General features: G+C 42.8%; 1 protein-coding gene across 1 annotated transcript in view; it reads left to right on the plus strand.

Moving 5' to 3' along the window:
- Positions 1 to 27,668, plus strand: part of PLPPR4 (phospholipid phosphatase related 4) — a 194,077-nt gene that overhangs the window by 49,603 nt on the left and 116,806 nt on the right. Inside the window, exon 2 of the mRNA XM_063939851.1 lies at positions 3,167 to 3,352. Coding sequence (XP_063795921.1) covers positions 3,167 to 3,352 — 186 coding nt within the window. The remainder of the gene's footprint in view (positions 1 to 3,166; positions 3,353 to 27,668) is intronic.

Consider the following 27,668-nt stretch of genomic DNA (forward strand, 5'->3'; position numbering starts at 1 on the left):
CGTGTACTTTAGGTAAGAGTTTATGTAGTTATTGGAACTAGAAACAAAAGGCAATTTTATATTTCACTTTTTTCTTTTAACTACAAGCATATGTCTCATCTCATTATTTGTATTATTTGCCTTTTTACTTACCTTATGCAACTCAATCTAGGGCTGGTGAATGATTCCAGTGACTGCAGAAGACCTGGGGGTAAATGTATGAAGAAGTAATAACAGTGGAGAAGTATGCCAGTGGAGAAGGGTGCCATGGCAACTAATTAGCACTGAAGTAATATTTATCAAGTGCATTCTAAACAATTATAAGTAGCAGCTGATTGGTTGACATGGGCAACTTCTCCACTTGCTCACTTCTCCACTCTTTTCACTGCTTCATACATCTATGTCAAAGTACCTAATGCAGTTACATTAACATTGACCAGGTGTGAGGTACAAATGTGTCCTCATACATCTTGCTTCAATATATCACGTAGCAGGAGATACCTGGTGTGAGTGAGCTGACAGTGAGCTGACAAGTCCCACGCAACTCCATTAGTGTTGGGCATCTTTTTTTTTGCCAAAAATGCATCTTATTCACAGATATGCGACATGCCTATATTCTCTGTACATCTGCAACTGTAATTGCATTACAGTTGCAGATAAGCTGCTTGTGCGTCCTGTTCACATCATTGCATGTAAAGACGCTCAGTGCTACTAGAAGGGCTGTTTAACGTGCAGGGAGACTAAATGTGTGTGGACACATCTGTAGGCATGGATATTGTTACATTATTGCAGGTAATGACTGGAGCAAGTTATCCCTTACAACCAAGGCACATTTCACAGTTTTATTTTGCATTGTTTCACTTTAAACCAAGGATCAGTTTTGTGTAACATAGTAAAACGTTGGGGATTTTTGGAGTGGGGGAGCAGATTGTACTATCTTTAGGTAGGAAGATTAACTAAATCTTTTTCTTTCTTATTTTTATAACATCAGTCAAAAATAAGTAAAAATAGAAAAATGTTATAAAGACTTTGAACAAATTAGCAAGACTTTTGAAAGGTACCCAAAACATTAATTGGCTAGTTTTCCCGAATTTACCAGGGCTGAGAGGCAGAACAGATCTAAACCAGATTTCTTCTACAGTAGTTTGCCCCTTCCCCCCCTTTCCCTTTGTGAAATCCTTTTTTATATCACCAGGATTTCATACAACTGAGCTGTACACAATGCTCACTTTATAGCATGCCCTGCCCATTTAAACAGATTATGAGGTTGACTTCAATGGACAAATTCTGAGCATAGGGCCTCAAGGCGCACCATGGGGATACCTTTATTATCACTAGCTCGGGTTAAACCGGTCTGCTAATATGGGTGTAGTGTTGATGGAGGGGATGCAACATATGCTCTGGACACATGACATGCTGCAAGGTTCCAGAGATTATTTATGCATTTGCCATATGAACCTGTTAATTTATCATTAATATGTATCAGTACAAAGATGTACAGTAGTTAATTAAGCACAAAAAAAAAATCAGCTGAGTAGCACACAGTAATTATATAATATGCTATATCCAGTTTGATGATACTTCATGCTATTTGCTTTTGCCATTTTATGGTCCCTTTTCTGTCCTTTAAGCCTTCCATAAAAGCTGAAATCATGTTACATGTTTCTGATAGTAGGAGCAGAAAGTCGGGCCCCCATCTCATGTGACAATGTGACAGGAAAGGGTTCACGAAAAATGAATCAATGACCCTGCCCCATGACTTTTTTAGGAGTAATTCAGCGAGAGAATTCCATCTAGGATTACGATTTACCAAGACTATCCACCTTAAACATGGGATCTAGTAATACATCAATTCCTAAATATGGTCCTTAGGACCCCTAACAGTTCACGTTTTCTAGATCTCCTAGCTAGCTGGTGCACAGCTGTATTACTATATCTGTTACCTTTTAAACTGTCCACGGGTGGTCTGAAGAACATGAGCTGTTAGGGGTCCCGATGACTGATTTTGAGAAACACTATGGTACTGTAATATACAGTATTTGAAAATGGTTAATTCCCAACACTAAGGCTTTTGCACATCAATGACTAGAGAAGATTTTAGAGCTCTGTTATGCATCTTTTTAATTTTGTTGTTTTACAAAGGGAATACTAGTGGTAGCATTTTTGAATATCTGTATTTTATTATAAAAGATTCATAATAGAAAATACATGCAAATTTATGGCAAAAAATATTAATTTTACCGTAACTTAACTTTGGAAATCCAATTTAAAATAAATTCAGCAACTTGGAATTATCAGGGCAAACAGTTCTTCTTTACTTAAGGCCTGATGTGGTCATAGGGCTCAGAAAAGCAAGTTTAATTGTCACAGTATGCAGCATGTCAACACGTCTGTAAAGGTCTTCATGTTCAAGGGTGGGCAGACAAATGTTAGGGACAATTTCTAGTTTTAGGAGGTCAAACCAATTGATGACAATGGGTGAGAGTTGCCATTGCACCGGTGTAAAAACACCAGCCATGGCACCACATCTCGCCCGCCTTTCAGCCCAATCTCATCCTAAATTTGCACAATTTTTTATGCAGCCTTATGGGGTGGCTAACAAAGGTGTGTGAGTCCAAGCTGCCATAGGTTGTTGCTGCACTAACTCATGGGGGTTAATGGCTTACACGTTTACATTTACACACTTTTTATACTCAATTTATGTTATTTATTTAATGATAACATTACTCTATACCTTTATATACTGACACTGGCATGCAGTATTCTTACCCTTTTGCCCTGGAGCAGACATACAGTAATACATTTTTTTAGATAATATTTTCTTTGAAAATATTCTATTTTTTGTTAACTATTTTGGATTGCGTGATTATTTTATTTGATCTAGACCTTAGGGTTTTTTTAAAAAATGGGGCAATAGGCATGAATGAGATGTAGCATTAAGTAACAAATCAGATTCTGTCATTTTCTGATGCAGTTTGTAAAAGTACATTTACACACGTAGCATAAGTTCATGCATCTGATATAAATGTGGATTACTGTATTAAGAAATTTTTAATTATCTATAAACAAATCAGTTCTGTTTTTTGGTGTGTGGGGTCTATGTAATATGTGTTCCTTAATATGTTTATATAGCGCTTATTTTAAGTGCATATAAGATACATATGTGATCTCTGTTTTTCTCCATTAGCTGCCTATCCTGGCATCATCGGTGGTCAGTCTCTACTTTCTGGAATTAACGGACGTCTTTAAACCAGTTCATTCAGGTTTTAGCTGCTATGACAGAAGCCTTAGTATGCCCTATATTGAACCTACTCAAGAATCCATCCCATTTCTGATGTTGCTTTGTTTGGCGTTTGCAGGACCGGCTGCGACAGTGAGTATGCAGATTTAAATCTCCTATAAATAAAAACTTTGCAGTAGGATACTTACAGATAGGTCATCCCTCATCTTACCCACAATTGCTAATAATCAGTGGTTGTTTGCCGCAACTACTGTGCACTCCAACGTACGCATGCACTGCGTACTCACCACGATCCATAGGGATGGTATGGCTCACATGTAGCAATGCTCATCTATGCTGTGATGCAGCATGCTGCAACACTGCTTGCTGCATGGCATGCTAAAGGAATTAATGAAGCGATCCCCGGCTGTGAATGGCCGCAGGCTGGCACGCCATGCAGCATGCCGTGATGCAACATGCGGCATCACAGTAAGATGAGCATGGCTACATCTGTATGTATGCTCCCGTTAACGGTAGTTGCAATTCATATGCAGGTGCAACCCGTCTGCGGGTAAGATGACCGGTGACACATCTGTAGGAAAGATACTGTGGCAGTTCACTAAGTAACACTTATGTTTGAGTTATTGGGTTTATAAAGTATTGTGATGTCATAACTTGTTCTTTAGGATGTAACACAAACCCTTCTGTAAATTATTATGAATATTAGTGTGATCTGTACTGTATGTTCATAGAACTACTTGGTAACTAAGTACATTTGCAATGAAAAGTTGTTTATATTATATGCTTTTTAATTGTATATTATTGTACATGATCAGAAATGTAAGTATTGGTTTATAGTGCTTATACAGTAACTTTAATAACATTTGCTCATTTGACTCTAACTCTAAGGAATAGCATTTTGTAACTAATATATATATATATATATATATATATATACACACATGGTTGGTATGGCGTGACCGGTGGTCACCATAGTGACGCCTGAATCCCGGCAATAAGATGCCCGGCGGGGGAGGGGCAAGCGCTACAAAGCTGTGCTTGCCACAGGTTTTATTCCCACTCTATGGGTGCCATGGACAGCCTGGAGTAGGAATAGTCCCTGTTAGTCGGCATGCTGGTCACATAACAACATCCCATATATATATATTTATATATACACGCGAAAAGTGAAGCACAGTGCCTGTGATTATCCTAGTAAGACACACTAATTAGTGTTCTAAGAATACTAATTTCATCAAACTTTATAAAAAGCACATGACACACCCCAATAATAACTGATTTGCGGCTCTTACACAGTACGTGAATAAATATAGAGCAAATTGAGTGAAAAAGAGCGCCTACTAGTGTCTGGCACATTAAATTTAGTGAGATCACCCTGTGAGTTGTGTGTACACAGTGGTAATAAAAGCAGCAACTTAGCTTATAGAAACATCTTCAGGCTGATGACTCTTAGATGCGTAAACATGTAAATTAAAATGAAAACGACATAGTGTGTACTGTTTTTAAACTGTTTTTATAGATGCTCATAATTAGGAACACTGCTGGTCCCAGTAAGCAATAACAGAGCGGGTTAAATAAAAAAAGACAGTTTTTAATATACACAATCCAGTCGTAAATGCAGGTATCAAACGTACAAGATTAAAATATAAAAACGGCTTATCTGTCCGCTATGGGAAGTCCTGGGTAAGCATCAAGTTCCTGGCCCAACGCGTTTTGTCCTAAGGTGAGGACTTCATAAAGGGGATCTATATAAATATATTGTGGCAGAGACAGCATGTTTCCATTTGAAAGTAATGTGGAGGATCCAGACCAGGTTTTGGAAGCAGTAGCAGAATCCCAGGTGTGTGATCAGCAGCACCTGGGATTTCCTGATATAAGGGTTTCCAGGGCAGAGTCACCTTGCTCCTGATGGCAGTTAGTGTCCAGGTGATAGGCTGGGGTGTGTGGGTTAGACTAGGGACCACTGGAGCCTATCAAGAGTCTGCTATGCTGAAAGTGCCTGTATGCTACTGCCTGTAACACTGACTGCATATGGATGTAACTTGCTGTGTGCTGACCTGCTGTTCCAAATAAACACCAAAAATGTTCATCTGAGTTCCCGTGTGTGTGATCCTTATCACAATATATATATATATATATACATAGTGATTCAAAAGTCGCAGGACACCCTTGTCAAAGTCGCAGTACACCCTTGTCAAAGTCACAGTACACCCTTTTGGTTCAAAAACTAGGCAGGAAATAGGGAAACTGACTTAGATTCAGTTCGGTACATACCCTAAAAGATAACCCACCTCACCCATACCTTACTGGAGTATTCAGTTTTCCCATTTCCTGCACAGTTTTTGAAACAAAGGGTGCACTGCGACTCTTGAATCACCCTGTATGTGTGTGTATATATATATATATATATATATATATATATATATATACACACACACACACACACACACACACACACACACACACACACACACAGTAGTGGTCAAAACCTTTTGGAAAATATCTGTTTTTAGTGTTTAATTGCATATAGCTGCATTATTTTTAAAGTAAATCATATGAAGGTATATATCAGTGGAAAGATCATTTTATAAGTTCACTGCAATGAATTATCTTTGTTACTTAAAAAGTTGTAGCCAAATAAATATAAGGAGACTTTGTTATGTAAAGAGAGTGGATTTCTTCAACTTAAAAGTGACCAATAGGAGTGTTTGTTCTGAGAGCCAATCAGGTGTTGCGATGCCATAAAATGGATCCAATAAGGTGTTAGCATGAGTAAGTTCACATTTGCTGCTACCAGTATTGACAGTAAAACAACTTCTTTAGTTGTTTAATTATCACTAAATTGGTCAATGTTCTTTATGAGTTTTTTTTACTTTCATTTCCTGCAGTAAGCTGTGTAACTTATTTAGGATCACAAGCAAAGTAATGAGAGTTGACTGGTCACCTAGAAAGAGCTACAAAATAATTACTTTACTTGGGTAACACTACAAATTTATAAGTAAAGTAGATGGCAAAATAGCTATAGGGGGAACTTTGGAACTGTGGAATAAGTATCAACAGACTCAGTCCATTCAAAACCAAACTGGTAAAGGTAAGAAAAGATCCACAATACCGTGCTGTGATAGAAGAATGAAAAAACTGTGCCTGAGAGACAGAAAAAAATCATCTGAGGCAATTCAAAATGATTTACGCGAATGTGGTGTAAACATCAGTACCAGGATATTTTCTTTTAAACGCCAGAATTCCAAGGAAAAAGTACCTTTTATCTCTCAAAGACAGAAAACATTAGAATGGGCTAAAAAGCATATTAATTAATCATAAGAACAATGGAACAATGTCATGTTTCATGACAAAACCAGAATATCCATATTTGGTAGTGATTGAATGGAATTTGTCTGCAGAAGAACTGGAGAAGATTTGCTACCTGAGTGCTTCCCAACAAAGTTCTAATGAATATTGGGGTCATTCCGAGTTGATCGCTCGCTAGCAGTTTTTAGCAGCCATGCAAACGCATTGTCGCCACCCACTATAGGAGTGTATTTTCGCTTTGCAGAAGTGCGAACGCTTGTTCAGCAGAGCGGCTGCAAAATCTTTTTGTGCAAAACAAGACCAGCCCTGTAGTTACTCTTCGTGTGCGTTTATTCTAACGACGGAGGGACGGCTTTTGACGTCACACACCCGCCCAGCGAACGCCTAGCCACGCCTGCGGTTTTTCTGCCACGCCTGCGTTTTTCTAAGCACTCCCTGAAAACGGTCAGTTACCACCCAGAAATGCCCACTTCATGTCAATCTTCCAGCGTTCGGCCGTGCGACAGGAATGTTCGTTAGACTCTGTGCAAACCCATGATGCTCATTGTACCTGTATGACGCGCCTGCATATTGCGGTGCATACGCATGCGCAGAAATGGCAATTTATAGCCTGATTGCTGTGCTGCAAACAACGGCAGCTAGCAATCAACTCGGAATGAACCCCATTGTGCGAAACTAAGAAATGTACTTTCCTACAGTTCAGTACGTATAACTGTTTTCAAAATGTAGATTTTAAAAAGGCACATTTTCAAAAAGGTTTCCACAATTTTTGCCACTACTATATATATATATATATATATATATATAAAATTATTAAAAATATTAGCTAAAGCCATGTTATTTAGCTCCTCCACTACCCCCATGCTCCCTTTGTTGATTGTATTGTTTTTTATGCTATGTGTTTCACTGGCGGGCCCCACTTAGGACCCACTTTTCAAGAGTTTTTCGCCCTCGCGGGCACTCTTTTTATTTTTTTCCTCTCTTTTCTCTTCATTTCCCCTCTACTTCTTCTTTTTCTTGGGTTGGACCACCCGGTACATTGCATATTATCTAGGGTTAATTTATATTATGCATATATTGTCCTATTCTATGTTTCCTTATGCCCCTTAAATTGTTATCTGTAAATGTAAACGGACTCAACAGCTCTAAGAAATGCATGGTTGTTCTGGGCGCTTTCAGTACGGAAAAGGCTGATATTGTGTTCCTTCAGGAGACGCACTTTACTGGTTCCACTTCCCGGCTTCAGGGTAGGCAGTTTTCACAGGTCTTCTTTGCATCTGCTGATTGCAAGAAACGTGGTGTTGCTATATTAATTCACCACATCATTCCGTTTGTCCACATTGAAACTGTGGTGGATTCGGAGGGACGCTACTTAATGGTAATGGGTACGCTTCGCTCTGAAATTTTTACACTAATTTCGGTATATGCTCCCAATCAAGACCAACCCCAATTCTTTGATTCTTTGTTCCATCACATAGACAGGGTGGCGCAGGGAAATATAATTCTAGGTCGGGATTTCAACACAATTATTGACCCTCAGTTGGATAGATCTAGTGGTGCGCTTCTGATGCAGGGAAGGTCTGGGTTAACATTGAGGCCGAGGAGCTGGGTTTATCAATGCTCTCCTCCCTCTTGTGACTCCCCATGACTCGCCGTCCTTGGACTGTGTCTTCTCATCCTATAGTTTCTCGCTCATTAGCCATCTGGGATTTTACTAACAGGCAGTTTAAACTATCTGCGGGCTCATCTCCCCTTATCCCACTATTTCATAATCCTGACTTCCCTCCTGGCATGTGTAAGTCATCTTTCCGTGTCTGGAAGGCAGGGAACATTCTGTATTGAAATGTTATCACTGTTGATGACATCTTCCCTCAATTTTCAGATATTCAAGAATGAGCAGCAATCCCTGCTAGGGAATTTTTTCGTTTTCTACAAATACGCCACTTTCATTCCAAGATTAATTCCCTATTGACAAGAAGTCCTTTATCTTCCTTTGAATCTATTTGCTTGGGGAGATCTTCAACCAGAGGACTAATCTCTAAGATATACACATTGTTTATTAAAGATGAGTCCCCTGCACGGGATTCCCATGATTTGGCATGGGAAGCGGATTTGGGAACTAACTTAGATTCTGAGAAATGGTCAGAAATATGGGATAATGCTGCTTCTAGTTCCATCTGCATCAAAATTAAAGAAAATAATTATAAGCTTTTATACCGGTGGTACTATGTACCTTCCCGGTTGAAGTCCACGTTTCTGGACACCTCGGATAGGTGTTGGAGAGGTTGTTCAGAAGAAGGCACCTTCTTACATATATGGTGGACCTGTCCATGGATCTCTGCAATATGGCAAGAGGTCATCACCCTCCTCTCGCACCTATTCGAGGTTACCATCCCTTCTGACCCTAGATTTTTCCTTCTTCCTCTTAACCTTCCCACCCTTTCCAGACACCAAAAGACACTGCTGCTACATATCTCCGCTGCCATGACATGTCAAATAGCTATAGATTGGAAAAAAACTATTCCATCCCCCATGCAGTCAATCCTTTCACGGATCTGGTATGTTCATAAAATTGAGTATATGACCAGTATAATTAACCATTCATCTAAGTCATTTGATAAAGCCTGGGGCCCCTGGCTAACCACTCAGAATGCCCCATCCCCGTTTCGTAGCTGATTTACTTACCTGGTTTCACTGCTGTAGCCTCTACCCGCGGTCCTCCCCAACTGCTCTACACCTCTCTCATTCCTACAACTCTTTTTTCCTATCCATTCTCCACTTTTGATTCTCTTTTATTTCCTTTTGTTAGTGCCTTTGAGAAGGCGCATATGGCTTTCTCTCTTCCTTGCAAAATTTGGTCACTTTTGCAGTATGTTATTGTATGTTTATAGCAGTTGCATCAGTTTCAGCCGACATTTCGATGCTCCAATGTTTTTGCTATTTGTATGATGTATATTTACGTGATCTGCTTAATAAAAAGTTATTTTAAATTTTTTTTGGCTAAAATGACCTTCAGGCTGTGTATATAAGGTGTATATGAAACATAAATGCATTCTGTGCTTAGACTTAGGTCCCATCACCATGATATCTGACTATGGTACGCAATTATTCCAAAACACGGAAAAATCCAATATCCAAAATACTTCTGGACCCAAGCATTTTGGATAAGGGATACTCAACCTGTATATACAGTATGTGTGTGTGCATGTGTGTGTGTAATTATATTATATAAATACTGTATCGGGATGGAAGAGATGTGTCATATCCTTTTTTAAAGTATTTAGAAACAATGGGGCTTATTTATCAACGAGTTTTATCATACGCAACAAGCATTAAAACTCGTTGCATATGATTAATCGGTGCTCCATCCAATCAGCTCTTAACTGTCATGTGTTTTGTGTGTTTTATGACAGTTGGGAGCTGATTGTCTGCAGCATCATTTATCATACACAATGAGTTTTAAAACTTGTTGCATATGATAAAACTTGTTGATAAATCAGCCCCAATATATTTTGAGTAGGCAGCTCCTGTATTTCTTTGTCTTTTTACTAAATATCATAAATATATTGTATATGCAGGTAATTAAGCTAAATACTTTTTCATATTGCCTGTTATAACATATTAGTTTTGTGGTTTGGTTACTTCAAAAGGAAAATATATTTTTTATATTTTTATCTTTAGAAAATAATACAACTTTACTAGTATCCCATAAAAAATATCCTATAAAACATATACAGGTTGAGTATCCCTTATCCAAAATGCTTGGGACCAGAGGTATTTTGGATATGGGATTTTTCCGTATTTTGGAATAATTGCATACCATAATGAGAGATCATGGCGATGGGACCTAAATCAAAGCACAGAATGCATTTATGTTACATATACACCTTATATAAACAGCCTGAAGGTCATTTTGGGCAATATTTTTTATAACTTTGTGCATTAAACAAAGTGTGTCTACATTCACACAATTCATTTATGTTTCATATACACTATATACACACAGCCTGAAGGTCATTTAATACAATATTTTTAATAACTTTGTGTATTAAACAAAGTTTGTGTACATTGAGCCATCAAAAAACAAAGGTTTCACTATCTCACTCAAAAAAGTCCGTATTTCGGAATATTACGTATTTCGGAATATCTGGATATGGGATACTCAACCTGTACCATAAAAAAAATCAGACTGTTTTTGCCACGTAGTGCTGGGATGTTCAATTTCATCATACCACAAACAATTTAATTTATTAGAGCTTTTCAAAGGAAAGAAATAAAATTTTGACATCAGTGATGTCCAGTCTCTCTATACAAAAAATCCCCATGAAAGAGTTAAAGTATCAGTTAAATCTCATTTACAGGTGTGTCCTCATGCACTGTGTCTTTAGCTTTGCCAAACAGCTCCTCTTAGTGTGCCAGGTCCCGAATGACTCAGCTGAGCCAAGTGTCTCTTATGCTTAAAACGTGCATCTTATTCACACAAAAAAAAAAAGAACTGGCAATGACAAAAGTACTCAGCTAAATTTCACTGCTCAATTCAACATTTGTATATCTGTGTGCGAATAAGTCTGAATCTGTATAGAAAGTGCTAAGATGCAGCGGGCACTGCAATTTCTCACACCAAATTCCGTTGTGCTTCATATGTGACTTTGTACGTATATTTGAAACTAGTTCTTCATGTGTGGTTATATTCACAGCCCAGTGTCTATATGTAGTATTCTTTGAATGGTGGTTTGCTTCCTCTGCAAATAAACTGCAAAATGTAATGAAACAGTTGGTAAGTTACACCTCTCGGAGCGCCTCTGTCATGCCAAGCTTTTCGCATCATATGGCATACTGGGGCAAGGTGTATGAGGACACATATGTAGCAAGAAATTTGGACATTTCTGAGCCACAGCATTACCTTTTTATAAATGTCATTAATTATTTTTATCCCACAACTATTTATGTTTCAATGACATGTATTATTTACAAATTCTAGGAATGGCCATGGGCACCATGTTTAATCACAGTTGTGCTTATCTATAAATGGATATCTTCAAAAAAAATGTCATGCTTGGGGTCAAGCCTGATGTTCTGTTGCCAACATGCCGATCATCCTTTAATTATTTAGAATGATGATTCACACTTGATTACGATTGTTACCATTGGAATAGTACAGTATACTGTATATATTTTTTTATTTCAAATATGTGAGCACATATCACAAATCCCATATTTTCTTATTGGATGTCACCCTGCAAATCACTGATGCCATGATTAATACTCACACATTTTGTAAGGAAACTACTATGAATAATTATAGTAATCAACAATGAGCACTGATAAATAACATAGCCAACAGGTAACTATAAAAGATGCAGCAAAAATGCTCTAATTCTGCTGTTTTTGAAAATTCATTGGATCTACAGTATCTCTATATAAAGAGATGATGTACCCTGATGCCTTATTAGCTAAGATTCTTAATAATTAGGTTTGCCTAATTATTAATAACCTTAGCTAATAAGGCATCAGGGTACATCATCTCTTTATATAGAGATACTGTAGATCCAATGAATTTTCAAAAACAGCAGTAAACGTATAGTGTTCTGTGAATATGCAGTGCATATGCACTGTGGGCAGGCACCACTTGCACACAGCTAGATATGGTGCTGGACAAAATGTTCGACATTCAAAATGTCAACACTCACAATGTCAGCATGGACATAATGTCGACACTGTCATAATAGTCTTTGTCAGCTTGTTTTTTTTTAATTGTTGTTGAACACCATGCTCTGTCACCTATAGTAACCATAACTTATCAAGAGGCGGGCACTGTTCAATGAGTGAATGTACTCAGTGAAGTCAAAAACATCTGTGAATGGTATTTATCTTTGGCTTTGCAACTATAAAGATTAATAACATTTTATTTTTCGGATTAGGAAATTCTATTTATATTTTAATATTCCTACATAACAAATATAACAATTTTTTTTTACGTATCAGTTTACTAAAAGGCAGTCCAAGTATATTCCCATTTCACTGCACGGTATAGTGATAAACCTCGTAAAATGTAAAAATAAATTCCACAAAATGCTTTCAAGTACAGCAATATAAAGAAAACTGCCTGTCACACTTCACTAGTTATAACTAAATGGAGCTGTCCATCTCTACAATACTTCTTCAGCATCTGTTTGGATGCCCACTCACCTCAACTCACCTCTGCCATAAATTCATTTAATTGCCATGGCTTGGTGTGAAAGGGTAAACCCAGATCCAGTAACCCGGGGGTAGCTACCCACATTGGTTCGGGAAGGACCCGAGCTACAGGGCAGTGTGAACGGGTAACCTGGGTCATCCCTATGGAGAGACGGTTCACCAGCACTTGAAGATGATGTCATCTCCAAGCACAGGCAGAGGAGACGCCCCGGCAATATCCCGGGTCTGTCTGAGGATTGTGGTGTGAAAGGATATAAGACACAACACTTTAATATGTGCATTCCATGCAGACGCAGATACTCTGCACCAGCAGGGAGACACAGCACAGTCCTATTAGCGGTGGTAAAACATCACGATTTTCGCAGTTTTTCTTGATGTTTCACTGATTTTTTTTCTAATTAGATCACCTGTAAAACAATGCAGTTTCTCCCAAAAACACATAAGTTCAGTGAAACCTGTGCGTTTTCGGTAGAAACAGTGCTGTTTTTGGATGAAAATGAGGCTGTTTCCGGGGATTTGGTTTCGTCTGCCTGATGCAGGTGAAACAAAATACCTGACAAGCCGCGGCTCGCGCTGGTTTATCGGGTCTAATAGGATAACCCCCAGCGAGACAATTAGATGCAGTCATTTACCGTGGCCCATAGTATATCCGTTAACATTTAGGTAATTTAAGAAGGGAACAAATTAACAACAGTATTCCCAATCATCCTCTGTTTCCATCAAGCAATGTATGATTATGGTATATTTGTATACAATTCTGTAGTCTGATTAGCAGCTAATTCCATATACTGTGAGTGGCAAATTGAGTGGTATAGTGGCATACAAGGGTCATGTGGTAAAGTCTGATGGCATTTTTTTTCAAATGTTATAATATTATTTATTTTTAAAACTATAACATAATTATTCTACCCTGAGGCGCAAAAATCTAATTTGGCTTACCAAAATAATTAGAGACAGGCTGGCCCTGGGTGCTCCACCTACAATTCTACATAGCAAATATTCGCATTTATTTCTGAGCATGCAATGCAGGGTCAATAATGTCAGACATGCACTCAACTCTCTATGTGCCTAATATAATTAATAATAGACCTTACTATTTGTAACTATTATGTTTTATTCCCTTACCAAGATGGGCACTAGTACTCTTACTGTGCGTGTGCTGCGCCATCTTGTTACTGTGTATGAGTGACATAAAGATGGAGCCACGCTAGTCGTGGCTTCATCTGTGCCTAGGGGCGCCTAGGAGCGTCTCCGTCCGGGCGGGCGTGCACCCCCAGATGGAGACGCTCTCCTTTTCTATGAATGGGAGAGCATCTCGGTGTCAGGAGTGCTCGTTTGCGATGGAGCCGCCTCAGATGAGCACGGCTCCATCTGTAGTGAGAGATGGGCATGTCCCTCATAGCTCCTGAGGCTGCAACGTTATTACCCACGTTGGCCACTGTTCCAGCACAACATCCCAGAGTCAGTCACTGGATGGTGGTCATTCTGAACCCTGCTCTGTTGCAAGCTCTCTTTCATGCTTATTCTCTATAAGTCTAACAGTGAATATGAATGGATGCACAATAAACCACACTGCCTGGTTACGCTACATTGATTTGGTTCTTGGGTCAATCATACAATCTGCTGGTGTGTACTGTATATATAATCTCCAGTCACTTTCCCCCAGTTCTCTTCAGCCTCATCCCCCACCCTTGTATCTCTCCAGCCTCATTCTGTGTGTTTTTGCAGCTCCAGCACCCCAGTCTGTCTCCAGTCAGCCGCCTTCAGTCTCCTTTGTCACCGGTACTCTGTCATGATATAGTTAATGAGCAAGATACTAGTTTGGAGCCCCCCTACCTCAAACAATTCATCACTATATTTTCATTCCTGATTATATGTTGTTTTACCTCCTTATATTCAACTTATATATTCAACAATATATTCAAACAGTATACTCTGGACCTGAATCTAAATCCAGATACATAGCTAGCTTCCCTACCCTAATCCTGACTCTAACCCCAAACCTCACACTAACCATAACCAAACCACTATACCCTTCACCATCCTGAATACCCTATCAATAATACCCTAACCCAAACCACTACACTATCCATAATACACTATCCCTAATACCTTAACCCCTAAACTAACCCTAACCTAAACTGCTAAACCAAACCCTAATACCCTATCCCTACTCTACTAACCCCTAGACCAACCCTGATACCCTATCCTAATATTCTAAACTAATCCTAATACTTTACTACAAGCTGCTTCAACAACCTAATGACCTATTCCTTATACCCAAACTCCTAAACTAACCCTAACACCCTAACCCTAAGTTTTTTCCTCTTAGTACTATAAAGGTGTGGTGAGTTAGGGTACGTCAACTATAATGTGCATAATTGTGCCCAGCTTAGTGCCTATAATAGTATCACAAAAATACTTCAAGGGCGCTATCTAATACCACTCACATTATGTTATGATTGACATCTGTCTATGACACTCACTATCACAAAGATGTGCTGACCCTCACAAATAGACAGAAACACTTTACATATATAATAGTGGAGTGCAGCCTAAGCAACAAATTGCAATAGTTAACCAATTAAACATTCTTTAATATTTCATATCATATTCAGGCCACACTTTACGATGGCCCAAATTTGCATAAAAGTGCTCGCCACCCCATAGAAGTCCGAATAATTTTGTGCTATTTGGGGCCGATTTCAGTCTGCGAAGGGTGCAAGATCAAGTGCTGCTGCCGGCGATGAAACGCCTCGGCAACGACACATTGCACCCTTCATGTATAATTGGATTGACCCCATAGCTCAGTCACCAAATGGAGATGACACTGATCCCGCTCACTGCTCACCCCCCACCCCCCCAGGCAGCACCAGCACACTAGGAAAGCAAAGTAGAAAAACTTCCGCTTCTAAACAATAGTGCAGTAACAAAAGCAAAGGTGGTCACAAACACCCCAAAATAGAACAGGACAAAGGGGGTCATTCCGACCCGATCGCACGCTGCGCTTCCTTGCAGCCGCGCAATCGGGTCGGAACTGCGCATGTGCAGCGGCCGCATTGTGCAGGCGTGTCGTTGCCTGGTGACGGCCGTCGCCAGGCAGCGACGTCGCTAGTGTGGAAAGCGGTCGCAGCGACGACCACAAGAAGATTGACAGGAGGAAGGCGGAACCGGGCGGAAACTCACTGTTTTCAGGGAGTGTTGAGTCCAACGCAGACATGTCCAGGCGTTTTGAGGGCGGATGTCTGACGTCAATTCCGGTACCTGCATTGCTGGATCGATCGCACAGGGTAAGTAACTCTTACCTTGGTCTTCTTTTACAGGAAACATTTTTTGCATAGCAGTGCTGCACAAGCTTTCGCTGTCCTGCTATGCAGAAATACACTCCCCCATAGGCGGTGTCTAGTTGATCGCACAGGCAGCAAAAAGTTTCTATGTGCGATCAACTCGGAATGACCCCCAAAGATACTTGCAATAGTGCGCACCACTGGGATAGTCAATACTAGGTGTATTTAAATGTCAGTCTCAGTCAATTCCATAGATTCGAGGTGATCTCTAGATGATCTTGTAGTCAGATACTCCTTTCTTATGAAATTCTATGTTTATGAAAAAAACACCAGATCCTTTTCCTCATGGCAGTGTGGCTTTAAACAGATCTCCTTCTGTTAGAAGTAGTGATGTGCACCGGACATTTTTCGGGTTTTGTGTTTTGGTTTTGGATTCGGTTCCGCGGCCGTGTTTTGGATTCGGACGCGTTTTGGCAAAACCTCACCGAAAATTTTTTGTCGGATTCGGGTGTGTTTTGGATTCGGGTGTTTTTTACAAAAAAACCTAAAAAACAGCTTAAATCATAGAATTTGGGGGTCATTTTGATCCCATAGTTTTATTACCCTCAATAACCATAATTTCCACTCATTTCCAGTCTATTCTGAACACTGAACACCTCACAATATTATTTTTAGTCCTAAAATTTGCACCGAGGTCGCTGGATGGCTAAGCTAAGCGACACAAGTGGCCGACACAAACACCTGGCCCATCTAGGAGTGGCACTGCAGTGTCAGACAGGATGGCACTTCAAAAAAATTGTACCCAAACAGCACATGATGCAAAGAAAAAAAGAGGTGCACCAAGGTCGCTGGATGGCTAAGCTTAGCGACCCAAGTGGCCGACACAAACACCTGGCCCATCTAGGAGTGGCACTGCAGTGTCAGACAGGATGGCACTTCAAAAAAATAGTCCCCAAACAGCACATGATGCAAAGAAAAAAAGAGGCGCACCAAGGTCGCTGTGTGACTAAGCTAAGCGACACAAGTGGCCGACATAAACACCTGGCCCATCTAGGAGTGGCACTGCAGTGTCAGGCAGGATGGCACTTCAAAAAAATAGTCCCCAAACAGCACATGATGCAAAGAAAAAAAGAGGCGCACCAAGGTCGCTGTGTGACTAAGCTAAGCGACACAAGTGGCCGACATAAACACCTGGCCCATCTAGGAGTGGCACTGCAGTGTCAGGCAGGATGGCACTTCAAAAAAATAGTCCCCAAACAGCACATGATGCAAAGAAAAAAAGAGGTGCACCAAGGTCGCTGTGAGACTAAGCTAAGCGACACAAGTGGCCGACACAAACACCTGGCCCATCTAGGAGTGGCACTGCAGTGTCAGGCAGGATGGCACTTCAAAAAAATAGTCCCCAAACAGCACATGATGCAAAGAAAAAAAGAGGTGCACCAAGGTTGCTGTGTGACTAAGCTAAGCGACACAAGTGGCCGACACAAACACCTGACCCATCTAGGAGTGGCACTGCAGTGTCAGGCAGGATGGCACTTCAAAAAAATTGTCCCCAAACAGCACATGATGCAAAGAAAAAAAGAGGCGCACCACAGGTATAGAATGTAGATGGATAGTATACTTAATGACGACATAGAGGTAAGTACAGCAGTGGCCTTCCGTACTGCTATATATAGTATACTCGTGGTCACTGTGTCAGCAAACTGCAAAACTAAAATGCACCACAGGTATAGAATGTAGATGGATAGTATACTTAATGAATGACGACATAGAGGTAAGTACAGCAGTGGCCTTCCGTACCGTACTGCTATATATAGTATACTGGTGGTCACTGTGTCAGCAAACTGCAAAACTAAAATGCACCACAGGTATAGAATGTAGATGGATAGTATACTTAATGAATGACGACACAGAGGTAGGTACAGCAGTGGCCTTCCGTACTGCTATATATAGTATACTGGTGGTCACTGTGTCAGCAAACTGCAAAACTAAAATGCACCACAGGTATAGAATGTAGATGGATAGTATACTTAATGAATGACAACACAGAGGTAGGTACAGCAGTGGCCTTCCGTACTGCTATATATAGTATACTGGTGGTCACTGTATCAGCAAACTGCAAAACTAAAATGCACCACAGGTATAGAATGTAGATGGATAGTAAACTTAATGAATGACGACACAGAGGTAGGTACAGCAGTGGCCTTCCGTACTGCTATATATAGTATACTGGTGGTCACTGTATCAGCAAACTACAAAACTAAAATGCACCACAGGTATAGAATGTAGATGGATAGTATACTTAATGAATGACGACACAGAGGTAGGTACAGCAGTGGCCTTCCGTACTGCTATATATAGTATACTGGTGGTCACTGTGTCAGCAAACTGCAAAACTAAAATGCACCACAGGTATAGAATGTAGATGGATAGTATACTTAATGAATGACGACACAGAGGTAGGTACAGCAGTGGCCTTCCGTACTGCTATATATAGTATACTGGTGGTCACTGTGTCAGCAAACTGTAAAACTAAACTGCACCACAGGTATAGAATGTAGATGGATAGTATACTTAATGAATGACGACACAGAGGTAGGTACAGCAGTGGCCTTCCGTACCGTACTGCTATATAAAGTATACTGGTGGTCACTGTGTCAGCAAACTGCAAAACTAAACTGCACCACACATAGGCGTGCGCAGGACATTTTATTAGGGGGTGCACGATTAGAAGGGCGTGTTTAGCACCACCTATTGGGCATGTCTAACACCACCTAATGGGCGTGTCTAGCACCACCTATCAGGTGTGTCTACCACCACATATTGGCACTCAATGCAAACTAAATAATATAGAGAATTGATGCACAGATATATATATATATATATATATATAGATATATATGTATATATATATATATATATATATATATATATATATAGAATCTGTTTAATATATGTTCAATTTGTATATTTTATTACCATAGATTATATCCTAATCTCTCAAAATATATATTGATATTGAATTTGAACTTGTCCTCCTCCAAGAGGAACGCTGTATTCTGTGGCATTGGCACATGATGAGGAGAGAAAGAGCGTGGGTGGGAGCATGAGCGGGCATGCACGCGGCATGACATCATCACGACACATCCCAGAGGTTAGAGGAACTGGGAGTAGGATTACGTCAGTGATGCTGCACCATAAAAATGATTGACAGCCAGACTGAGCGGAGGGGGTGGCGGGCACAATGGGCGGGAGGACAGAAATGAGCACACTCGGCAATCGCCGATACTGCAGCAGCAGCAGGTGTGTGTGAGGGGGTTTACAGACATTAGGGGGTGCCTGTGCGCACCAGGAACCCCCCCTGCACACGCCTATGGCACCACAGGTATAGAATGTAGATGGGTAGTATACTTAATGAATGACGACACAGAGGTAGGTACAGCAGTGGCCTTCCGTACTGCTATATATAGTATATATATATATATATATAGTATATATAGGTCACTCTGTCAGCAAACTGCAAAACTAAAATGCACCACAGGTATAGAATGTAGATGGATAGTATACTTAATGACGACACAGACACCTTGACAAAGGGGCATGTAAGCCCCGAAATGTCGGCTTCTTGTAACTTTTTTTGAATACAGTTTGTATTTCTCACTAAATCCTCGAGTGCCGCTGTTTTTTCTGGATAGCTATATATATAGTATATATAGGTCACTGTGTCAGCAAACTGCAAAACTAAAATGCACCACAGGTATAGAATGTAGATGGATAGTATACTTAATGACGACACAGAGGTAGGTACAGCAGTGGCCTACTGTACCGTAATGCTATATATTATATACTGGTGGTCACTGGTCAGCAAAACTCTGCACTGTACTACTGCTATATAATACAGCTGCTCCCCAGTCCCCACAATTAAGCAGTGTGAGCACAGATATATGCAGCACACTGTGAGCACAGATATGGAGCGTTTTTTTCAGGCAGAGAACGGATAACTGGTGGTCACTGATCAGCAAAACTCTGCACTGTACTCCTCCTATATACAGCTGCTCCCCAGCCCTCCCCACAATTAAGCAATAGTGCACAGCACAATCAAGTTCAACAATAACGGAGAGGACGCCAGCCACGTCCTCTCCCTAACATTTCCAATGCACGAGTGAAAATGGCGGCGACGCGCGGCTGCTTATATAGAATCCGAATTTCGCGAGAATCCGACAGCGGGATGATGACGTTCGGGCGCGCTCGGGTTACCCGAGCCATACGGGAGAATCCGAGTATGGCTCGGACCCGTGTAAAAAGGGTGAAGTTCGGGGGAGTTCGGTTTCCGAGAAACCGAACCCGCTCATCACTAGTTAAAAGTCACACTACCGTAAGAAAAAGGATCTGGTGTTTTTTTCATAAACATAGAATTTCATAAGAAAGGAGTATCTGACTACAAGATCATCTAGAGATCACATCAAATCTATGGAATTGACTGGGACTGACATTTAAATACACCTTCTAGTATTGACTATCCCAGTGGTGCGCACTATTGCAAACACCAGCACATTGGTCCCCGCATTGCTCACCCTCCCCAGACAGCACCAGCACACTGATCCCCCTCAGTGCTCACCCCCCAGACAGCACCAGCACATAGATCCCCCTCATTGCTTACCCATCAGTACAAGCACACTGATCCCCCTCACTGCTCACCCTCCCCAGACAACACCAGCACACTGATCCCCCTCAGTGCTCACCCCCCAGACAGCACCAGCACATAGATCCCCCTCATTGCTTACCCATCAGTACAAGCACACTGATCCCCCTCACTGCTCACCCCCCCACCCAGACAGCACCAGCACACTGCTCACCCCCACCAGACAGCACCAGCACACTGATCCCTCTCATTGCTCCGCCTGCTCACCCCCACCAGACAGCACCAGCACACTGATCCCCCTCATTGCCCCCCACAGACAGCACCAGCACACTGATCCCCCTCACTGCTCATCCCCGCCCCCAGGCAGCACCAGCACTCTAATCCCCCTCACTGCTCACCCCCCCCCCAGACAGCACCAGCACACTGATCCCCCTCAATGCTCACCCCCAGCCCCCAGACAGCACCAGCACACTGATCCCCCTCAATGCTCACCCCCCAGACAGCACCAGCACACTGATCTCCCAAACTGCTCACCCCCCCAGGCAGCACCAGCACACTGATCCCCCTCCCAGCTACCCCACCAGTCAGTTCCAGCACACTGATCCCCCTCATTGCTCACCCCCACCTCCCCATACAGCACCAGCACACTGATCCCCCTCACTGCTCATCCCCGCCCCCAGGCAGCACCAGCACTCTAATCCCCCTCACTGCTCACCCCCCCCCAGACAGCACCAGCACACTGATCCCCCTTAATGCTCACCCCCAGCCCCCAGACAGCACCAGCACACTGATCCCCCTCAATGCTCACCCCCCAGACAGCACCAGCACACTGATCTCCCAAACTGCTCACCCCCCAGGCAGCACCAGCACACTGATCCCCCTCCCAGCTACCCCAAAAGTCAGTTCCAGCACACTGATCCCCCTCATTGCTCACCCCCACCTCCCCATACAGCACCAGCACACTGATACCCCTCATTACTTACCCCTCCAGTCAGCAGCAGCACTTTGATCCCCCTCACTGCTCACCCCCCCCCCCCCTTCCAGACTGCACCAGCACACTGACCCCCCTCACTACTCACTCATCCACTTCCAGGCTGCAATAGCCTACTGATCCCCCTTACTGCTCACCCCCGCCCCCAGACAGCACCAACACACTGATCTATCTCATTACTCATCTCCCCACCCAGGCAGCACACTCACCTGTTTCTTTGATCTCATCAGACAGGCCCGGCTCTGCTGTAATTTGAAGCTGGCAGCTGGCTTGTTTTCACACAGACTGTGCAGGGCTGGACCCGTAGTTCCATTTTTGGGAAGGAGATTGGCCTTACTTCCCTTCTAAATCCTCCAGCCAGACTGCCTCCTGCCCCTCTTTCTCCTCCATCCGGTTCTCAGCAGCATCCTATTTCTTTGCTGTTGGAGACGTACTGTAATGTGTAATGAGTCAGTCTGACTCATTACAGTACTGATGACAATAGTGTACACTAGAGATGAGCGGGTTCAGTTTCTCGGAAACCGAACCCCCCCGAACTTCAGCCTTTTTACACGGGTCCGAGGCAGACTCGGATCTTCCCGCCTTGCTCGGCTAACCCGAGCGCGCCCCGAACGTCATCATCCCGCTGTCGGATTCTCGCGAGGCTCGTATTCTATCGCGAGACTCGGATTCTATATAAGGAGCCGCGCGTCGCTGCCATTTTCACACGTGCATTGAGATTCATAGGGAGAGGACGTGGCTGGCGTCCTCTCCGTTTAGAGTAGAGTAGAGAGTAGAGAGTCTAGAGACACTTGATTTACTAATTTTGGGGAGCATATTAGGACGGAGTACTACTTGCTGATAGTGTGACCAGTGACCACCAGTTTAATTAATCCGTTCTCTGCCTGAAAAAAAACGATACACAGTGTGACACAGTCACATACCATATCTGTGCTCAGCCTCAGTGTGCCCTCAGTGTGCTGCATCATCTATGTAATACTGTATATCTGACTGTGCTGAGTGCTCACTGCTCACACAGCTTAATTGTGGGGGAGACTGGGGAGCAGTTATAGCAGGAGTACATATTTTAACAGTGCACACTTTTGCTGCCAGAGTGCCACTGCCAGTGCCAGTGTGACTGACCAGTGACCACTGACCACCAGTATATTGTGATCGTCGTGTGGTGTATTTATTCTATAAACGCATTCTGCTGACAGTGTCCAGTATATACGTATATAATATATACCTGTCCGGCTGCAGTAGTGATATATATATATTTTTTATATCATTATCATCCAGTCTATATTAGCAGCAGACGCAGTACGGTAGTCCACGGCTGTAGCTACCTCTGTGTCGGCAGTCGCTAGTCCATCCATAATTGTATACCACCTACCTGTGGTGTTTTTTTTTTTTCTATCTTATTAATACTACTAGTAGCTTACTTTAGGAGTCTGCAGTGCTGAGCTGACAGTGTCCAGCAGGTCCGTCATTATATAATATATACCTGTCCTGCTGCAGTAGTGATATATACATATATTTTTTATATCATTATCATCCAGTCTATATTAGCAGCAGACGCAGTACGGTAGTCCACGGCTGTAGCTACCTCTGTGTCGGCAGTCGCTCGTCCATCCATAATTGTATACCACCTACCTGTGGTGTTTTTTTTTTCTATCTTCTTGATACTAGTAGCTTACTTTAGGAGTCTGCAGTGCTGCTGAGCTGACAGTGTCCAGCAGGTCCGTCATTATATAATATATACCTGTCCGGCTGCAGTAGTGATATATATATATATTTTTTATATCATTATCATCCAGTCTATATTAGCAGCAGACGCAGTACGGTAGTCCACGGCTGTAGCTACCTCTGTGTCGGCAGTCGCTAGTCCATCCATAATTGTATACCACCTACCTGTGGTGGTTTTTTTTTTTTCTATCTTATTGATACTACTAGTAGCTTACTTTAGGAGTCTGCAGTGCTGAGCTGACAGTGTCCAGCAGGTCCGTCATTATATAATATATACCTGTCCGGCTGCAGTAGTGATATATATATATATTTTTTATATCATTATCATCCAGTCTATATTAGCAGCAGACGCAGTACGGTAGTCCACGGCTGTAGCTACCTCTGTGTCGGCAGTCGCTAGTCCATCCATAATTGTATACCACCTACCTGTGGTGTTTTTTTTTTTTCTATCTTCTTGATACTACTAGTAGCTTACTTTAGGAGCCTGCAGTGCTGAGCTGACAGTGTCCAGCAGGTCCGTCATTATATAATATATACCTGTCCAGCTGCAGTAGTGATATATATATATTTTATATCATTATCATCCAGTCTATATTAGCAGCAGACGCAGTACGGTAGTCCACGGCTGTAGCTACCTCTGTGTCGGCAGTCGCTCGTCAATCCATAAGTATACTAGTATCCATCCATCTCCATTGTTTACCTGAGGTGCCTTTTAGTTGTGCCTATTAAAATATGGAGAACAAAAATGTTGAGGTTCCAAAAATAGGGAAAGATCAAGATCGACTTCCACCTCGTGCTGAAGCTGCTGCCACTAGTCATGGCCGAGACGATGAAATGCCAGCAACGTCGTCTGCCAAGGCCGATGCCCAATGTCATAGTACAGAGCATGTAAAATCCAAAACACCAAATATCAGTAAAAAAAGGACTCAAAAATCTAAAATAAAATTGTCGGAGGAGAAGCGTAAACTTGCCAATATGCCATTTACCACACGGAGTGGCAAGGAACGGCTGAGGCCCTGGCCTATGTTCATGGCTAGTGGTTCAGCTTCACATGAGGATGGAAGCACTCAGCCTCTCGCTAGAAAAATGAAAAGACTCAAGCTGGCAAAAGCACAGCAAAGAACTGTGCGTTCTTCGAAATCCCAAATCCACAAGGAGAGTCCAATTGTGTCGTTTGCGATGCCTGACCTTCCCAACACTGGACGTGAAGAGCATGCGCCTTCCACCATTTGCACGCCCCCTGCAAGTGCTGGAAGGAGCACCCGCAGTCCAGTTCCTGATAGTCAGATTGAAGATGTCAGTGTTGAAGTACACCAGGATGAGGAGGATATGGGTGTTGCTGGCGCTGGGGAGAAAATTGACCAGGAGGATTCTGATGGTGAGGTGGTTTGTTTAAGTCAGGCACCCGGGGAGACACCTGTTGTCCGTGGGAGGAATAGGGCCATTGACATGCCTGGTGAAAATACCAAAAAAATCAGCTCTTCGGTGTGGAAGTATTTCAACAGAAATGCGGACAACATTTGTCAAGCCGTGTGTTGCCTTTGTCAAGCTGTAATAAGTAGGGGTAAGGACGTTAACCACCTCGGAACATCCTCCCTTATACGTCACCTGCAGCGCATTCATCATAAGTCAGTGACAAGTTCAAAAACTTTGGGCGACAGCGGAAGCAGTCCACTGACCAGTAAATCCCTTCCTCTTGTAACCAAGCTCACGCAAACCACCCCACCAACTCCCTCAGTGTCAATTTCCTCCTTCCCCAGGAATGCCAATAGTCCTGCAGGCCATGTCACTGGCAATTATGACGAGTCCTCTCCTGCCTGGGATTCCTCCGATGCATCCTTGCGTGTAACGCCTACTGCTGCTGGCGCTGCTGTTGTTGCTGCTGGGAGTCAATGGTCATCCCAGAGGGGAAGTCGTTCTCGTAAGACCACTTTTACTACTTCCACCAAGCAATTGACTGTCCAACAGTCCTTTGCGAGGAAGATGAAATATCACAGCAGTCATCCTGCTGCAAAGCGGATAACTGAGGCCTTGGCATCCTGGGCGGTGAGAAACGTGCTTCCGGTATCCATCATTACTGCAGAGGCAACTAGAGACTTGTTGGAGGTACTGTGTCCCCGGTACAAAATACCATCTAGGTTCCATTTCTCTAGGCAGGCGATACCGAAAATGTACACAGACCTCAGAAAAAGACTCACCAGTGTCCTAAAAAATGCAGTTGTACCCAATGTCCACTTAACCACGGACATGTGGACAAGTGGAGCAGGGAAGGCTCAGGACAATATGACTGTGACAGCCCACTGGGTAGATGTATGGACTCCCGCCGCAAGAACAGCAGCGGCGGCACCAGTAGCAGCATCTCGCAAACGCCAACTCTTTCCTAGGCAGGCTACGCTTTGTATCACCGCTTTCCAGAATACGCACACAGCTAAAAACCTCTTACGGCAACTGAGGAAGATCATCGCAGAATGGCTTACCCCAATTGGACTCTCCTGTGGATTTGTGGCTTCGGACAACTCCAGCAATATTGTGTGTGCATTAAATCTGGGCAAATTCCAGCACGTCCCATGTTTTGCACATACCTTGAATTTGGTGGTGCAGAATTATTTAAAAAACGAGAGGGGCGTGCAAGAGATGCTGTCGGTGGCCAGAAGAATTGCGGGACACTTTCGGCGTACAGGCACCACGTACAGAAGACTGGAGCAACACCAAAAACGCCTGAACCTGCCCTGCCATCATCTGAAGCAAGAAGTGGTAACGAGGTGGAATTCAACCCTCTATATGCTTCAGAGGTTGGAGGAGCAGCAAAAGGCCATTCAAGCCTATACAACTGAGCACGATATAGGAGGTGGAATGCACCTGTCTCAAGCGCAGTGGAGAATGATTTCAACGTTGTGCAAGGTTCTGCAACCTTTTGAACTTGCCACACGTGAAGTCAGTTCAGACACTGCCAGCCTGAGTCAGGTCATTCCCCTCATCAGGCTTTTGCAGAAGAAGCTGGAGACATTGAAGGAGGAGCTAACACAGAGCGATTCCGCTAGGCATGTGGGACTTGTGGATGGAGCCCTAAATTCGCTTAACAAGGATTCACGGGTGGTCAATCTGTTGAAATCAGAGCACTACATTTTGGCCACCGTGCTCGATCCTAGATTTAAAACCTACCTTGGATCTCTCTTTCCGGCAGACACAAGTCTGCTGGGGTTCAAAGAACTGCTGGTGACAAAATTGTCAAGTCAAGCGGAACGCGACCTGTCAACATCTCCTCCTTCACATTCTCCCGCAACTGGGGGTGTGAGGAAAAGGCTCAGAATTCCGAGCCCACCCGCTGGCGGTGATGCAGGGCAGTCTGGAGCGACTGCTGATGCTGACATCTGGTCCGGACTGAAGGACCTGACAACGATTACGGACATGTCGTCTACTGTCACTGCATATGATTCTCTCCCCATTGAAAGAATGGTGGAGGATTATATGAGTGACCGCATCCAAGTAGGCACGTCAGACAGTCCGTACTTATACTGGCAGGAAAAAGAGGCAATTTGGAGGCCCTTGCACAACTGGCTTTATTCTACCTAAGTTGCCCTCCCACAAGTGTGTACTCCGAAAGAGTGTTTAGTGCCGCCGCTCACCTTGTCAGCAATCGGCGTACGAGGTTACATCCAGAAAATGTGGAGAAGATGATGTTCATTAAAATGAATTATAATCAATTCCTCCGTGGAGACATTGACCAGCAGCAATTGCCTCCACAAAGTAGTACACAGGGAGCTGAGATGGTGGATTCCAGTGGGGACGAATTGATAATCTGTGAGGTGGAGGATGTACACGGTGATATATCGGAGGATGATGATGAGGTGGACATCTTGCCTCTGTAGAGCCAGTTTGTGCAAGGAGAGATTAATTGCTTCTTTTTTGGTGGGGGTCCAAACCAACCCGTCATTTCAGTCACAGTCGTGTGGCAGACCCTGTCACTGAAATGATGGGTTGGTTAAAGTGTGCATGTCCTGTTTATACAACATAAGGGTGGGTGGGAGGGCCCAAGGACAATTCCATCTTGCACCTCTTTTTTCTTTCATTTTTCTTTGCGTCATGTGCTGTTTGGGGGGTGTTTTTTGGAAGGGCCATCCTGCGTGACACTGCAGTGCCACTCCTAGATGGGCCAGGTGTTTGTGTCGGCCACTAGGGTCGCTTAGCTTACTCACACAGCTACCTCATTGCGCCTCTTTTTTTCTTTGCGTCATGTGCTGTTTGGGGAGTGTTTTTTGGAAGGGCCATCCTGCGTGACACTGCAGTGCCACTCCT

The sequence above is a fragment of the Pseudophryne corroboree genome, chromosome 9, assembly GCF_028390025.1.
Source record: "Pseudophryne corroboree isolate aPseCor3 chromosome 9, aPseCor3.hap2, whole genome shotgun sequence".
Taxonomy (NCBI): Eukaryota; Metazoa; Chordata; class Amphibia; order Anura; family Myobatrachidae; genus Pseudophryne; species Pseudophryne corroboree.